Here is an 18,620-nt window from a genome sequence, read left to right as displayed (position 1 = left end):
CCGGGTACCGTTCTGTTCTAGTGCTCCGGAGGGCCCACCCACCAGCCCGAGCTCCTTACCTGTCCTTTAAAGCCTTTGGTGCTTCCATGCACGCACATGGCGTATACAGCGCCTGCGCTCCGCTCTGCTGAGCAGCTGGAGCATCGCGGAGGCTTGCAGAGGTGTCGCTGGAAGGTACTATGCATGTGCGCGCATTCATGTGGAGGACGCCGGGCCCCATTGTAACCGTACCGGTTGCAATGGGAACCGGAACCCACCACTGCCTGTTACCCTTTACTAATTTCAACATTCCAACTTTTGCTTTAGATTTTTCTGCTTTTTGAACTTTGATATACAATGATGCCATGGGTGGTTAGAGCACAATGTGATTTTTCCTTTCTTCTTCTTCCAAGATTAAAATTCACCAACTTAAGTTCAAAGATAGATATCTTTCTTTTTTGACTGACATCCCTCCCCTAAAAGAGAAGTGAACAAAATAATGTTGCCATTGGTGATACTGCCCTTCTCTATACCCAATTAACCAGGACTGTAGGAAGAGCTTTCTGGGCAGTTTTTCTATCTTGAACTCAGATGTGGCATGATAGGCATTAAGAAACACTGAATAATCCCTGCCTCCCATTTGAATGATGCTGTTAACTGATTAACAACAGAAATATGAGTAACCCTGCCTAGAGTCCGTCCACCTTTTGGGACCATTAGTGGTAGATAAGTTCAAAGCAAAGTCGTTATTTTCCAGAACACAGTGAAACAGCTCCCAAGTTGTGTTATTTGTTTTATTGTTGCTGCAGAGGGGGAAGAAGATGTTTGAAAGAAGGACAAAGCAGATTCATTCTGCACCAGAATGAAATTACTTGGCTGAAACTGTTTACGAAAGCATTAAATTATATTAAATCAGTATTATACCAGCTTCGTAGGTGTCATAATTAGGACCAGTTTGATTTGAATCAAATCGGTCTTACATCAAAATTAAAATCACTGCACAGGAAGAACTCAGTATGGCTTACAAGTCAGGAAGAGCATTTTACTAAAGTGGGTGAGAATTCCCCATCACTCAAAATAATCAGATATCCTTTTAAAAGGCTAAGTAGATGGGGTTGTTTTATAGACACAGACACCTCATTCACAGTTCAATATTCCAAAATGGAGTTACATAAATCATTGCTGCCCAATGCTGAAATATTTTTAAATTAATCAGAACTGACAGGGGTCAAAATATGTATGACCTGTCAACTAAGTCACAGTTGCTACTGTGAAATGTTTGCTTTTCTACAACTTGAAATTGATTATTTCTATTGAGAAGCATTTCTATAGGTCCCGAGTACTTGAAAATATTCCTGCCTTTTATCTCTGAGGCCTTTTCCTATTGGATAGTATATTCCAGGGGTGTCCAAACTTGGCAACTTTAAGACTTGTGGACTTCAACTCCCAGAATTCCCCAGCCTGCTGGCTGGGGAATTCTGGGAGTTGAAGTCCACAAGTCTTAAAGTTGCCAAGTTTGGACACCTCTGGAATATTCCCTTTGGGTTTTAGATTCTAGCCAGTAGCAGAGATATGTTTGGCAAGATCACTAATATATATATAATAGGAGCTCTTTCTTGCTGCCAATATATGGTGTCCAGAGTCTTTAGCAGCAACTTAATTTACAGATGTTAATTGTTCTCATATTCATGATCTGCATATTAGTTTGCCTTCTTATTTACTCAAATGAGGTTTCTGCAAAGTCACAGGAGCTGTGCGGTTGTTTTATCTGGCTTTTTGGCAAGCCCAAGTCTGCAGTAAATTGAGTTATTTCATGCTCAGATGTTCAAAGAAATGTTTGCTTTTGAAAGCAAGATTGTTTGAAAAAACATTGTAAGGTGAATCCAGTTCATATCACCATCTTGTGTAAATTAGCCATGTGCCAGTCTTGAAGTTTGAGTAATTGGCGTTCTTTCTTGCCAATGCATGGGTTGATGGAGGAATGATGGAAAGACCATAATTTGGATAATTTTCTATTTTTAAAAGCTCTTCCGATACTATTGCAGTTTATTTCACAAATTGCTTCAGCGTTTCTTGAGCTCTGTGATACACTGAAACTCGGGGGAGCATTGTCAAAAATATACTTGCAGATTGCTCTGCCTCTCTGCAGTTCAGAGTCTGGGGCCTTTGTACTTTGTCATAAGCATTGTCTTTGATGTATGTGGATGCATGTTAAACCACTGATCCATTTCAAAGATAAACCGAGGATGTCATGTAGTACAAACAAGGCTGTTCACGGATGATTGGATATTTCGTGTCATAGAAACAGGTCCTTTTATAGCTAGCTAGAAACAGTTGTAGGTCATTGAGGCCACTGCTTGTTCTTTGGCAGCACATTCAGAATCTCAGCAAGCCCTGAAAATATTGTGATACCTTTTCCTATTGGGTCGTAGAACTCATGAATATGCTGCAGTCGATACCTTACGGGGCTTCTGTTGGCTGTGTAAATGCGTTTCCTATTATTTCTTAATTTTAAGTTAGAGTTGATGCATTGCATCATATGCAAAACATGAGAAGCGTTAACTCATACTTCATGCAATGCCTTTCCTCCCCATCTTTAGTTATAATTGTATTTTATTAAAATTTTAATGTAATTCCTCTATCTATCTATCTATCTATCTATCTATCTATCTATCTATCATCTATCTATCGTCTAGTTATCTAGCTATTTATCATTTCATTTGAAAGATGTAAGCTGCCCAGAGTCACCTTGCAAGCAAGATGAATTGCAAACAAATTTAATAAAAAAGAATACATTCTGAACAAATATTTGGTAAATGTGAGCCCCACCAAAATTCATGAAGATGCCTGTTTTTCAGTGAATAAGATATTGATTATAGTTGCATTTACATATGCCTTCTCATCCCCTTCAGATTTAAAGGTGTTTTTAAACTAACATTTTAATCTGAATTAAGTATTTATCGAATTGTATTACTTGGAGTAATTCAGTTGCTTAAATTAATTTTCAAGTAATCAAGCAACAATTACTTCTTCTTTTTTGTAAATTTTTATTTTATTTTATAACATAAAAATTCGTGTTGTCTGGGTACAAATGTTTTTAGGAAATAATAAAGTGTTTATAACAATATTCTTTATATTGGTATTAGTTCTATAATAATAATAACAACAACAACAACCACAACCACAACATTTGCTTATCCATTTTAGCAAACCTCTCTTGTATCCTTAATCCTTTTCTTATATCTACATGTTTCTAACTTCTGTTTTTATTAGCTAGCCATTGATAATATGCTCCATGTTAAAAAGTATTCAGTTTCTTCCTTTTCCTTAATTGTTAGTGTTAGTTACCATTTCTGCGAGCAACAATTACTTGATAAAGTAATCAGTTAATGCAAATGAATTGAATCAAGCAATCAAAGAATTACTTGAATCGAGTTGTATTATGTGAATTACTTTATGTATTCCATGCCATAATGACCACTCTCCTTAAATATACAATGATGCTAGAAAGACGTATTGCAGTAATAAACAGAGAGGTTCCTCCTGCCATCTTCTTTAGGTGGGACTGAGCTGGGCCCCTTGAGATACTGCTTGCTATACATTGGTTGCAGGGGTAAAATGCTATCAGTTTGGACCGGTTTGCCCAAATCGGTAGTAAAAAATGCTACCGGTTTGGGAGAACCGGTATTTCCAACGATCAGCTGTGACGCACAATTTATATTAGTTAGAAAGCAGGATTCCTCCCCCACCTCGCTGTTCTATTTACCTTTGCAGGCGTGCTCGGTAGCATGCTCCACCCACCCACCTGCACGTCATCACATCTGTTTTTGATGCTCTGCGCATGCGCGGAGGCAGCACTTGTGCTCGCATTTGCGAACTGGTCACCCCTGGTTGGTTCACCCCCATCTCTTCCTTAGAGTCTGGTCTCAGTCCCACTCCTGGGAGGCATAGCAGAAGGCTGTGCTGCACATTCTGTAGCAGAATTGACTGTCAGAGACACCCAAAGGCCCTGGGCAGTAGAAATCTCCAAAGGGGGGACTTGGTACATTGTACAATTGTGTACATGCAGGGGTGGGATCCTACCAGTTTAACAACCCGTTCACTGAGAGCGCGCTTCAATCTACTCTGTTGCGACGATCAGCTGGGCTTCGGAAAAGGAAATATAGGGGAGTATAGCGCAGGGAGTGAACTGGTTTGCTCCCACCTGATAGTTGGAGCTACCGGTCTGAACAGGTAGAATCCCACCCCTATGTGCATGATAGATTTTGTCAGCCATCAGGATTCCTATGATTGTGTCGGCATACTCATTTGATTAAATATAAATAAAATAAATGCATTATCTTGGGCTGCTTGTGGCAATCTGGATTCAGGCCTTAATAGGGAGCAAATGTTTTATAGGTAGTCCTTGACTTATGACCACAATTGGGACCGGAGGTTTGCTTGTGGAGTGAAAGGGTTGTTAAATGAGATGTCGCATGTGACAGCTTTGCTCAGCAGCTGCAAACCCAGACCTCACAGCTCTGGCCATTAAGTGGGCAGAGTCCCAGGTAAGTCACACTGCAACCGTCATAAATATGAGTCAGTTTGCCAATCGTTTTGGGTTTTGATTACCATATTTTTCGGACTATAAGATGCACCTTCCCTCCCCCCAAAAGAGGGTGAAAATCTGGGTGTGTCTTATACACTGAATATAACATTTTTGACTTAACAAAATCCTGCCCCCTTTGCAAAAATGGACGTGCAGAGGGTTTGGGAAGAGGGCAAAAATGAGCAAAAAACAGGCGTTTTTGCCCCCCCCCCCCCCGACCCCAGGAGCATTTTACAAACCTCCCAAAACTCTGCATGCCCCCACCTTTCCCCCCCAAAAAATGAGGCATGCAGAGAGTTTGGGAAGCCTGCAGAGTGCAAAAACTTTTTTTTTTAAATTTACCTCTTCAAAATCATGGTGCATCTTATACTCCAGTGCATCTTATAGTCCGAAAAATCCAGTATGTGACGATGGGGATGCTGCAAGGGCTGTAAGATTGGAAAAATGATCATGTCACTTTTTTCAGTGCTGTTGTAACTTCGAATGGTCACTAAATGAACTGTTGTAAGTCAAGGACTACCTCTAATATCATTGGTGGTATGTTTTTACATATATTGAAAATCTTTGGGAGCTTTCTTTTTTTTTATGTCTATTTTATATCCCTAGTAACCGGTTTGATCTTTTTTGATCATTTTAAATTTCATAATTTTTACCACTTGGAAATGATAGTTAAAATAAAATTAAACACAATATTCGATGTAAAGATCTGAGCTAGTTTGTTGTATAAAAAATAATAATCTGAAATTATCCGAAGGCTATTTTCTTAATACGTCTACACGCATGTTGTACTTGAAATCTGTTGCCAAAGGCGACTTTAGGCCTTTTTGAGTTCCGCCTGCCTGCCTGTTTCTTGTTCCCTTACTAGTATTTCTCTCAATCTGTTAGCTTGTCTAGTTAGTAAGCAGATGGCTTACTGAGCCTTTTTTCCCCTTCTTTTTATTCTCAGACTTTCTATTTTGTCTCCTGGAACAAACTGTTGCCTTGCTGCGTGGTCTTCTGATATCCTTATATCCAAGTTCTTTCCTTTAAGAGTTCATAGAACATAGAGTATGCAGATAAAATTGCGTGCTTCTGTCATGCTTCTCCTGAGTTACGGATAGTTACATGTTACGGGTGACTCAGAGAGAATTGAACACTGCCTCTTTGTTCATGCCAGGCAAGACCTAGCTTTTTTGTTTGATTATTATCTACAGCCTGCAAGCTACATAAAATATGTATTCACACTACAGAGAATATGATTACTGTATTAAATTATAAGAATTGGATTTATCAATGTATACTGATGACTGGAAGTATGAGAGTCATGAAGATACTTAAGCAAATGATGAAAAAGAAAGACTGAAAAGATTACACCCGAATGACCATATATGGGGACAAGCAGGTTCTAAAAAATGAAGAAGTTTTCAGAGGCTTATTTGCGGGCTTAAAATAGAGGTAACAGAAATATATGGATCACTGCCTGATACATTGAAGCAAGGAAACAATTTAATACCAGCTCTATTGTATTATGATAATTTTTAGTGTTTATTGTAGACTTTCTACTGTACCAGCTGACTGTTATCGCCACAACTATTCCAATTGCATGTTCTACAGATATTTGGGTCCTGCAGCTTCAAGATTTCCCTGACGTGGTCAGAAATTCAGGAAGTTGTAATCTGAGTGCATAGTTTAACTAATCTTTAATATGTTGTAGGACACAGGATGAAGTCAAAAGAATGACAATATTAATGAGAGCCCAATAAAACAATAGAGTTTTACTTTTCCAAATGTATTGTTTATTGCCAGAGTTTAACAATTGGCATGAGAATGAATTCAGTTTTTAAAAGAAATAGAAGAAAAATATTTTTAAGAGTGTTTGACTTCTGCCATATCTCACCTTTCTCAGAAATTCATAACATTATTTTTAGTAAATACACGACAATTACATTTTGATAATTAATGCAAAAGGGCATTGCTTTGCAGTTTTTAATCCTAAGTAAAATTTCATTATGCATATTTCAAATTGAGTTAGAAATATGATGTAAATTGTTGTGAGTAATTTTTTCCCCATTGGTTAAAATTTTCTTAAGTTTTACCACATGACACATTGATTTATAAGCCTAACCGAACACATATATTATAATTTCTTGTTTATGTGAGCTATCTCTGCTGTTTGTTCTTTCTGTACTTTTTTTTGGTATACTGAATGTATTTGGAAGTTAGCAATAGGAATCCATGCTGCTCTGGTAAAATCCATATGGTTGTTGGAACTTACAGAAAAGTAAGCTCACTTAAGAAAACAAATCTGATTTAGTATTTTCCTGAAGCCCATCAATAAAGAACCAAAGTCTAATTTGGTTCTTTATTGATGGGCTAGATAGTCTAATTTTGCTACTATCCCCCTTTTCCCCCTATTTTATGTAGCAGCCTAGTATCTTACGTATGGTGACAACTAAGATAACCCAGTAACTTTATCTCTTTACCATCAATTCAGATAATTATTAAACAGAGCCTTATAATCAGTTTGCAACCATGATTTATTATTCTAGCACATTTAACACTTACAAATATATATTGTTTAACTGAATAATAACATTTATGGCATCTGCCTATTCCAAGCCTCTGTGAAGGATTTAGTAAATGGATAAAAATGCTAAATCCAGTCTAAATCTGGTTGGGTGTATGACTAACCATAACAATAATAATAGCCCATATATCTATAACTCAAGGCAGCCAATATACCTAATATTCCTCCCTCCTATTTTTCCCGTTACAAAAATTCTGTCAGGTGGATTGGATTGATAAATAGTCACTGGCCAGTTTGATTTGGTAATGGAGTTGACAAGCCATTTTTATGCATTTTATACATTTAGACTGCTATGATTTTGATTTATTATCCAATTGCTATATAAATATCTATATCTATGTTATTTTTTTAATAATAAGCAAAAAATAAATATGAACGTATTTAAATATTTCAGAGATTAATGTTTAACTATGTATTATATTTATTTTAAAGTACATAATATGTGAAATTAATATGACATATTGATCATGCATCTCATAAGCACAGTTAAATATGAGCATATGGAAGGGATAGAAATTAAGTTGGCATGTGTCTTAATTCCTAAATACTGTTTTGAAATATATAATAATCACAACTTTAACTAAATTGATTGTTAACCCAACATCTAAAACTTGATAATTGGGATATGAGAGTGTTCAAGAAAAAAATATAGTATTTCCAATTTTCAAATTGCATCATAAGGTGAAAAGATACAGTACAATGAATACTGATTAAACTGATTTATTTTATTATTACTATTACAGATCTTTCCAGGCTTTCCTTTTCGGCAGGTAAGTTTTTAAAAAATAATTTGTACTTTCAGTAAACGGCTCTTTGTTATTTGATAGGTATCAAATATAATAGTATATTTATATATATAGAATATTGTAATCCAGGTAGAGAGTATTTCCTTTTGTTTCTTTTGTTTTAGGCAGGAAGTAAGAAAAGTTGTGGTTGGATCAATATGATTAAAAAATAATTTGCTTTTTGACAATATTAATAATTTCCTAGGAGATAATCTATTTAAGCCAGTTTCATATTTTTCTGTCTTTTAAAGTTGAAATTATAATAGAAATTATCAAATAATCCTGTTTTCTTTTCTTCTACTTTTTAAGTGTCAAGTTATGATGCCAGGAGTGGAATGTATTATGTTTACATTGTGTTTTAGGATTTTGGTTTTGCCATTTGTGATACATATCAGACTGAATATACAGTGTGTGTGTCTATATGTGTATCAACTAACATTGTGCAATAAATTATCTGACAAAAATAGTGTCATGATAAATTAAAATTGAGTTCTGCGCCTTAAAGCCATCAGGGTATTTTGGATAGCTACACTCTAGATTCGGACAACATAACTACATTTGTATTATGTAGCCAGATTAAAAGTAGTTTCTGCCATTCTAAACCATAACTTCTTGTTTTGCATGAAATAAACAAGCTCTTTTTAGTGACTTTTTGCACTATCTAATCTAGTTTATACTTGATAAGTATCTCTTGATAGATTCATGAAAATTCAAAATATTCTCAGAAAGTAATTTCAAGGATAGTCTAAAATTCAGATTTTACTCAGATTATTTGTCCTAACTACACACCCTGAAGAGCCAGGCAGTAATACTTGATGCTCTCTTTTAATTCTCCTGTGCATATTTGTCTAGCTTTTGCTGAACATTTCTTTCTGTTCTATGTGGTTAAAAAGGATTTGATCTGTACTCCTTGGTCATAGAAGGGAGTTTACAATTGGATTAAGTATAGATACTATTTTCTTGCAGTTGCTGTCTGACAATAGTAAGCCTGAACTTCTTCTCTCGCCTTTGATTTCATAGTTGAACCTTTTTGTAGGAATGATGGAGTGTGTGCCATCAAACACATTATGTGATTAGGTAGTTTGTTAAAACCGTCACATAAGGGAGCTGGCCTACATTTCTCTAATCTCGTCACAGCTTTGATGTTTTTGCCGCTTACTTTGCTCTTACTTTTTAATTGAGGCCATGAATATGTGACTTGACGATTTGAGAGTGCAAATCACTGGGGTTTGTCAAGCCAAGTTGCTCAAATTCTATTCCTCTAGAGGTAAATTTGAAGTATCTCGTCATTGTATAAATGCCCCCCCCCCCCCCCAATTAGGCCAGTTTAGCATGTAGTCCTCCAGCGAGGGAGTGGAGAGATTTTTTTGAATTGGATGTACAGCTCAGTTTCAGCGTATGAGCTGAATGCTCAAGAATGGATTAATCAGAGTACGTAATCTCACAGGTGATTTTATTTCTGTCATCACCATAGAAGACAGATTTTTAAGGTGTTGCACCTTTTCATTTCTAAACTTGCTTTCCATAATTATGGATTGTATAGCAGAATGATTGAAATGTTATTTTTATACACCACTCTTTCACACACACACACACACACACACAGACACACACTTTTAATTGTATGTCTTCGAAAAACTCACCAAAAGTGATTTTCACCACTCAGTGAAATGAGTCAGAGCACGAGAAGTGGTTTTTGCTGCTATTACAAAGGTTGCATGGTGTCATTAGATTTGATTCACTTTTGTGCCCTGTCACAGTTATGAATTTTGCATGGGGAAGTGTTACAGAAAGGGTGAATATGTGTTAGGAGATCCCACTATTTCTGTCACAGTTTCTTTAGCCACAGGAGTGATAATACTCCTACTTTGAACCTGACCAGAAAAAAAATATATTTACAACAGAGCACTTAACTGTTGTCTTAATTAATGTGAGGAAAAGAAACCTAAAGGTGTAAATATTTAAACCTAGATGATATTTTTCTGTTCTCGGAAATAAAGATTACATAATAAGAGGTAGTGATGGTGCTGTCCAAAACAGCTGTTTATCCATGGTAAAATGTCTACCATAGAAAAATATAATTGTGCCCTAAGTATTGATTTATAAAGCATTTTGAAAGCATGCAAACACAAGTAGATAAATAAGTACCACTTCAATGGGAAGGTAATGACCATGGAAAATCTTCAGATACCTCTGGCACCCTCGGCTAGGAAACAGTGATGAGCACTGACTTCTAGAGTCAGACGTGACTGAACAGGGGAAACTGTACCTTTACCTTTACACAGATGTGGTGGAAGGAAACTGGTTTTATAAGGATAAAAAGATGTAGAGAGGCATAGCAAATGGAAGTGAAGTAACTACATTTTACTTTATTTCCTTTTTCTTCCCTAATCTCATGGATTTAATTCCCTTTCCTTTCTATTCCTTCCCTTGTTTCTGAATTCTACATGACAATATTGATCACAAAAGGGAATAGAGGTAGTCCTTGTTGAACGACGACTTGTTCAGGGTCCTTTTGAAGTTATGAGACTGCTGAACAAGGGGTGCTTAGGATAGGTACTTTTAGTTATGGCTCTAGTGGCATCCCTTTAGTCACATGTTTGCAGTTTGGGTGCTTGGCAATCATCTTTCAGTTACGATGTCGCAATGCTCCACGGTCGCATGATCACCAAAACTTCACTGCTGGCTTCCAACAAGCAAGTCAGCGGGGAAGGTTGCCGATGGTAATCACGTGACCATGGGACATTGCAATTCCGTGGGATTCATCTAACAAAGGCAATTGGGACTGCTGCAAATGCAGTTATAAGTCAATGAGATCACATGATGTCATCCTTTACGATGGCATTGCTTAGTGATGTAGGTCTTGGTCCCAGTTACCATCGTTAATGAGGACTGCCTGCGGTACGATAGGTGTGCATGAATGTGTATGCATAAAGACAATGTTGTAAATCAGTGGTTTTTCTAAGCTACGTTTCAGCTGGAGTCACAAATCAGATATCTGCAAGCATATTAAAAACACCAGGCTTCAGTATAATAGGAACTTATTTTTATTACGTCCAAGAATGTTCTTTCTTTTTGTTTCTCAAGTTGTGGAGTGTTTGCGATGTTTCCACAGATGACTAAAAACTGAAGAACCTCGGGTGTTTGTATAAATGATCTCTAATGCTAGATTCAATGGACGGCCTTGTAGTTGTTTCCTTTTTATCGAAAGATTAATTAATGAATGAGAGGTAGGATTCCAAATGGCTGAGCGGAATTGAAGCATAGTATATCTACAGTAGATGCATGTTTGAGGAGGCTGCTATATTAAAACCAGGAAGCTCTTAAGTGCTCCTTTTGGTCCAGCCAATATTAATTATTCACACAAAACAGATTCTTTTTTCTCTATTACCACAAAACCAGAGTGTTGTTTTTAGAACAGTCAAATAGAAACATCGGTATTTTATCTGTTGCTTTTTTTCAATTTAAAGAGATATCCTTTATTTAAAGAAAAGCAGACTTTTCAATTCTTTGTGCTTCAGTTTTTGATTCATCACAAACATTTATGCAGGAGTTTTTATTGGAACATACAGTTTGGTGGAAACGATACCACAAATGGATCTCAAAATTGTTTTGTGTGTGCCTGCAGACCTCTGCTTTATTCATAGATTGTGAAGATGATTTCATTCATTAATAAATTTAAATGTTATATATATATATTTTCCAGCAAGTTCTGTATTAAAGCTTAATTTATGAAGACTTAAATGTAAACAGCCCCCCTTCCCTCTGGCTATTTTCTTGCATTCTTTGGTAAAGAAGTGCAAGATGAGAGAATATATGAGCTACTGTAAGGATGACAGTATGCTCTCTTCTCCTTTTCAAGAGCTTTGAAACTCCTCAAAAGGAGCTTGACACAAAATAATCTCATTCACTCCTCTTAATTCTGGGGACCAGAGACTAATAAAGCAGAACAGATGTCATCCATCTGTGGCACATCTGTCTTCTGTTTTATGCCAATGTGTAAATTATAATTCCATGGTAGTCTACAATTGACTAAAGTTAAATGCTATAATAATAAATATTACAATATAATGTTTTTAGTAGGAGGTCATGGAAATTTAAGGTTCATCACACAGAAAACTGTGTCCTGGCTGCTTTATTCACAGATGGGTTAGGGCAGTGGTGGGCAACCTTTTTTTTCAACTGAGCCAAATCTCGCCAAAACCACGATTGAAATTTATTTTGAGAGCCACATTTTTAAAACCAAAAATACATAGGATAGTACACTGTTTTTAGTTTCAATAAACTCTGGCATTTGAAGCACACAAGTCTTAAAGCTGTCAAGATCCTTGCACCCCTAACTCTTTAGAAAAAAAAAACCCCAGGGGTCTTCAAACCTAACAGCTTGAAGACTTGTGGACTTCAACTCCCAGAATTCTGAGAATTGAAGTCCACCAAGGGCATCAATCATATTAGCCCAGGGATCTGCAAAATTGGCTCTTAAGACTGGTGGACTTCAATTCCCAGAATTCTGAGAATTGAAGTCCACCAGTCTTAAAACAGCCAACTTTGCAGACCCCTGTGTTAGCCCAAAGCCTGGTGCTGGGCCTTGCTCCCCCATTGGTGGAGCCCCAAGAAGCGAGGAGGGAGAAAAAGAGACAGAGGCCAAGGAGCTTCCCCCCCGCCCCCTCCCAGCAAAAATCTAACCCGCCCGACTTCAGGATCCTCCCTAATCATTGTGGGTTGAAAAGAAAAAAGGGAAAGGGACGCTTAAAGGTTCAAACAGTAGAGCAAACGCTTCAGAGGCAACAGTTTTCACGGGGAATTAGAACAGAGAGCCCTGGAGTTTCGCTGCCCACCCGGTCAGACCTCGCTTTCCTCGCATGATTGGCTAATTTGCTACTGCCCGGCTCCCCGGTTAGATTTTTGCTGGGAGGGGGCGGGTCCCCGCCCGACTTCAGGATCCTCCCTAATCATTGTGGGTCGAAAAGAAAAAAGGGAAAGGGGCGCTTGTTTTGAAGTGCCCGAGAGGAGGGAGGGGAGCGGGCGCTTCAAAACAAGCGCCCCTTTCCCTTTTTTCTTTTCGATCCACAATGATTAGGGAGGATAATAATCCGGCACACAGAAGAGCCGCATTAAAATGTGTAAAGAGCCGCTTGTGGCTCGCGAGCCGCGGCTTGCCGACCACTGGGTTAGGGGAAACTGTTGATTTTATTCATTAATTTTTTAAAGTCAAACATATTTGCCTTTACTGTGGCATGAAAGAATAGAATTTCACTGTAACGTGATATGGATACTAAATCCATTAAAAGTAATACACGACCTCTAGGGTAGAGCAGTAAAAAAAAAAATTGTAAGCAAACCAAACCTTTTGAATTAGTTGAAGTGATAGGAAACAATAAAAATAATATTGTCAAGTTCAAGTAATATGTAGATTAGTGAAATACCAAAGAAGATCAACACAATTGTGTTTGTTTTATAAAAGGGATTTTTTTTTGAAATGTTGTAAAAATGTAGCTGAAAGAGAAATAAAAGTACAAATTACCTAAAACCAACCTTCCTTCCTTCCTTCCTTCCTTCCTTCCTTCCTTCCTTCCTTCCTTCCTTCCTTCCTTCCTTCTGTTTTTAAAGAATGCCATATGATTTAATTAGTACTTGATTGGTCCATTGGATTCAAGGTTGTCCACCTCTAAAAAGACTAGGTGGCTTAGAGGATTTAATTAAAAAAACTTTATAATTTCCTTTATAAAAATGAGATTCGATATTACCTTACTAATATCTAGAAATAAGAACTACAAAAGTCTATGGGAAAAGAAGTGCAACCCAACTGTAAGGGGTGTAATCAGTGGAAATATTGTTAAAATCAAAGAGCACTAAGAAAATTAAATTTTAAATAATCAGAAGAAAAAAGCTAGAAAGGTATTTGGAACAGGAGGACAGGAAAGAATTTGAAAGAAAGCTTTTTTGATTATGCAGAATATTTTAATATTGGTTCTATTTTTTATAGTATAAATCTTAGAAAGATTTTGAAATACTCTTAAGACTAGAAGATAGCAAATGGATGCAAATTCTTATGGCTAGGTTTTAGCCTTCATACTGGTACCATATTGGACTTCATACTTCTGCTGTTTCATTTGAATTTAATATGGCCATAAAATGTATTAAGCTTCCCAGATATAAAATAAAAAATAGGACATTGGATTAAACTGAAACCATACATTCATAAACCTCTCTGTGTTACCATTAGCTATTATGCTAATGGTTATTTGAAGTACTTTGAACATAGAAATTGCAGGAAAAATTAGCATCTAATTTGTACAATAACATGAGTGACATTGTAGTATCTCTGTTTCTAATAATGTTTATCCTGCTGGCTTTTTAAATTACTGTAAGAAGTTTAAATGGAAGCTGGTTCATGAATAGGAATGAATGAAATAGTAAAATCACATTTTTTTGCCAAAAAGCCTGCCACACAGAAAGTATTTCAGCAGAAAGCCTTTAACAAGTTTTTTTTTTTAAACCACCAGAAAGAAACTCCCAGAGACAGTTGCATAAAGTATTATCCGGCTGATAGCTTTGTTACTCCTGTGTAAAAATTCTTTAGGCAACAGTAATCTTTTGAAAGCAGATGTTAAGCAAGATGGTATCCTGAGGAGATGTGGCTGTTCCTATTTCTCCCTCTTTCTGAGGCTGCTTGTGTTGGCTAGTGGATTCGGAGCAAACATGGCTGGGGAATAAGATAGTCCTCGACTTACAACAGTTCATTTAGTGACTGTTCAAAGTTACAATGGCATTGAAAAAAGTGACTTATGACCATTTTTCACTCTTACGACTGTTGTAGCATCCCCATGGCCATGTGATCAAAATTCAGATGCTTGACAACTGACTCACGTTTTTGATAGCCGCAGTGTCCCAAGGTCAAGAGATCAACTTTTGCAACCTTCTTGCAAGCAAATCATATTCACTTAACCAACTGTGTTACTAATTTAACAACTGCGATTTACTTAACAAATTTCTCGCTTAACATAAATTTTGGGCTCAATTGTGGTCGTAACTTGAGGATTACCTGTACATCATGTGACTTTGGTTCTGGCTGATCAGAGATAGCTGTCATTTTGTTGTGTATGCCCTCTGTCACAATATTTTTAATCTCTGTATCTTACTGTTAGCTGTTTAGACTCAAGACAGTTGGTAAATAAATAAGTAAATAAATAAATAAGGTCTTGGTTGAGAAATAGCACCCTAGATGAACTGTATGGTTGAACCAGATAATGGCCTTTGTGGCGAATGAGCATTGAATCTAGATTAAAAGCAATCTTTTTTTAATTGTTTAAAATCTGCCAGTTATGATGGATTATATTTGTACTAAAATGACTGTTTAAACTGGTATGATATAACATGCTTGAACTGAATTTGTAACTTCCAATTATAAATTGTGATTTTTTCTTTCAGCTTTAGTAGTACTGATTTATTTAGCTTGGCATACTTAACCATAGACAGAACAAATTTAGTAATAAACATGCATTGGATTCATGGATTCAATAAACATCCATTGTTCCATAAAGGAAAAAAATGGAGAAAAAAACCACCCAAATTGCTAAGCGTACTATAATAAATATTAAAGCTAAGCATCCGAGGGTGTTTCCTGCAGGTTAACAAACTAATGTTGGTATGCTCATTTTTAAGGAAACATATAAGTAATAATACATCTTCTATATCTCAGAAATCAAATACTTTTCCAACATTTAATTTGCAACTGACATCTTTTTCCTCTTCACTGTTAGCCAGTTTCACACAGCAGCTGGGGAAGAAAATTCCACTGGGAGGCCATGATATTTATGTTTATTATACCATAAACACTGGGCTTCTGCCAAGATGCACCTGCTGTAGCTCTTAATTGTGTTGAATGTAAAACAAATTAAAATGTCTATGACCCATTTTTTAATATTCACTGCTGAAAATATATATATTTCTGTTGTCTTCGGAGGAAATGTCCTCTCCTTTTCTACCTTTTATCATTTTTTCTGTAGTCATCTGAGTGCTCCATTGCAGCCCTGAGTTTTTCAAGTTCTGATTTTTGTGTGTTGTATACTATAAGTAGTTGGTTGCTGCCGCACCATCTGTTAATGATTCTGCTTGGTGAAGATACTTCACCTCAGGGGCTGGTTGCTGAGAAGAATTCGGAATCCAGAATGGTTCAGAAAAGTAATTGGGTGTCTACCTCAATTCAGCCCGGTATAGTTGGTAATTCTGAGGTAGCAGCTGTTCCCCTGCGCATGTGAGGCATTCACAAACATTCCTTTCAGAAGCTGATGAGATTTTTAAAAAGCCCCAAAATAAGAGATTATAGGAATTTCATGATCTAACACTGCTAATAAATGGAAGTGGGATGACGTTTCAGTGCTTTGCTTAATCCAACTGTATATTGTATGCAGGGCATGATTAAATTTTGCAATTGTTCAGACATTTCCTGATTGGATTATCAGACGTTCTGTTACAGGTATAAACAGAGTTAGATGTAAAACATTGGAATTGCAAGTATATTTTAAAATGAGATTATGACCTAATTCAGACTGATGTCAGGTCATCCCTAGTCCATCTTTTCTCTAGACTAGCAATCCCCAGTTCCTGCAACTATTGTTCTACTTACAGTTAATTTAGAACAATATTTCATGGAGATGGATGGAATTTAATATCATAAATTTACCAGTTCAAATTAAAATTAGATCTTGTTTCTTTGGGCTTTTTTGTGCACAGTGAACTAAGATATTTCGGACTTGAGGCAGCATAAGACTTAGGTTTAAGGAATCGTCATGTGTTTTATACCTGGAGAGTACATTCTTAAATGTTGGTGTTCTCCTTTAGAGAAACTACAGGCAGGACATTCTGGTTTGTTCAAATTGCAGTTCAGTTAAAGCACACTCCAATTCTAGAAGGTTTAATTGTTATCTTGAAGATAGGAACAGTAAGTGCATCTGCCCTGAAATATCTATGGCAGGGGTGTCCAAACTTGGGAACTTTAAGACTTGTGGACTTCAACTCCCAGAATTCCCCAGCCAGCTGGCTGGGGAATTCTGGGAGTTGAAGTCCACAAGTCTTAAAGTTCCCAAGTTTGGACACCCCTGATCTATGGAGAGTCTCAATCATCCAGATCAATTCTGAGAAGTGAATTGTTTTCAAAGGAAAAATCAAGAACACCCAGTTGCCTTTTGGAAAACCATCTTTGGATTCCCCTGAAATACTTTTGTACAAAATATGACTTACATGACTGTGTACAAGAGAATATGTACACAGCTGCTCAGGGTTGAATTGTGGGATCGCTGAGCTTGGTTTTTTTCTTGCAGATGTTTCATTACCCAAGTAGGGAATATCATCAGCGCTAGAAAGGGTTTGGTAATGAAACATCTGCAAAAAAAACCCCAACAACCCCAAGCTCAGAGAGCACCAAGGACCTCATTGACTGCCTGTTCTGACCAGCAGCTCTTCAAAGCTCGTGAGTCCCCTCCTCCTTTTCTTCTGACCATTTCTACAAATAATACCATAAATGCTTTCACATTTTGCACATCATAAAAATGTACTACAGTTATTCTTTTCTTAAATATTCGTTATTGACGAAGAATCGAATGCCCTATGTGAATGGAACCACCCATTCCCTACCCTGGCTATGCATGCATTCAGGTTTTATCTGGAAAATGGCAAGGTGAAGGGTTATTTCTCTGAGCCGTGGATTTTTAAAAAATTGATAAAATATGAAGTTTGTGAGGTACTAGAGCCATGTCTATCACTTCACCCCAAGCAGACTTAGGAATCTGTAGGTGTCTTTTGTGATTTGTGATGGTCATGCAGAGGTGTTACCTGTCAGGACTCGAGTTCCGACCCTTTTGTACATTGGTGATGGTATTTGTGGTACCTTCTCCCAGCCCATTCTGTCCTCTCTTATGGATGCCTCTATTGTCATGCTGATCATGGTTCTCCTTGGGCAGAGATAAGTCACCATTTCCCATGTTCTGGTACATCTCCTGCATTAGATGAGTGTCAGATGTGACTGCCTTTTGAAGATAATTCTAAGACATTGTTACTATCAGGAAGCAGGTGAAGAAATAACACCTTCCTCTTGCTTTCCATATAACCCTGTTAACTCCCATCCAATGTCAAGTACTCGTTGGACCCTGTCTACCACCTCTGGTCCACTTCCACCTTCCATGTACTCAAACAGGCATCAGTGGCAATTTTTTCATTATTTTCAACCACAGAAATGCAGTGAGATTTCTTCAGAGAGCTTATTCCCTGCTGGTTAATGCAATGAAGGCTGTGAATAAATGTCATTGAATTATAGTCATGTTAACAAGATGAGATGTACTAAATAAATGGGGATTCACTCTCTTCTGTTGCCAAGTCTTTAGAACATTTGTTTTTTTTAATGGCTGACACTGGTGGCCATCATACACGTAGAATGTTCATGGATGAATTTTAACAACAAAGAATGATTTTAGATATAGAAAACAATGATTTCCTCAGACTGTTGTGCAGTTTGGTTACCTTGAATATGTTCAGGGATCTCATTTGCCCCCAACCTTTTGGGCACCAGGGACCGGTTCCGTGGAGAAAGGCTTTTCCGTGGACCATAGGAAACATGGTTTTGTGTGCTGCCTGCATCCCGCGGATGGCGCTTCACTTGTTTGCGGTGGCTCGGTTTCTGGCTTGGTGCTGTGGCCTGGTGCCA

The 18,620-nt window shown here is 37.2% G+C and overlaps 1 protein-coding gene across 6 annotated transcripts in view; it reads left to right on the top strand.

Annotated features, from left to right (window-relative positions):
- Positions 1-18,620, top strand: part of PTK2 (protein tyrosine kinase 2) — a 265,732-nt gene that overhangs the window by 72,339 nt on the left and 174,773 nt on the right. For 3 of the 6 annotated variants that reach the window (XM_081951049.1, XM_081951053.1, XM_081951048.1), the window contains one exon: positions 7,877-7,903. The exons of 2 other annotated variants lie outside the window; for them this stretch is intronic. Coding sequence is in view for 2 of the 4 variants with exons in the window: in XM_081951048.1 (XP_081807174.1) it covers positions 7,877-7,903 (27 nt within the window). In the remaining 2 variants the exon portion in view is untranslated. Of the gene's footprint in view, positions 1-5,606; positions 5,724-7,876; positions 7,904-18,620 lie in introns of those variants that run through there. One more of the 6 variants, XM_081951047.1, reaches the window with a different exon arrangement.

This window comes from Natrix helvetica (assembly GCF_964273705.1).
Source record: "Natrix helvetica genome assembly, chromosome: 4".
Classification (NCBI taxonomy): Eukaryota; Metazoa; Chordata; class Lepidosauria; order Squamata; family Natricidae; genus Natrix; species Natrix helvetica.
Note: the sequence above shows the minus strand (reverse complement) of the source record. Positions and strands in the feature narration are given on the sequence as shown.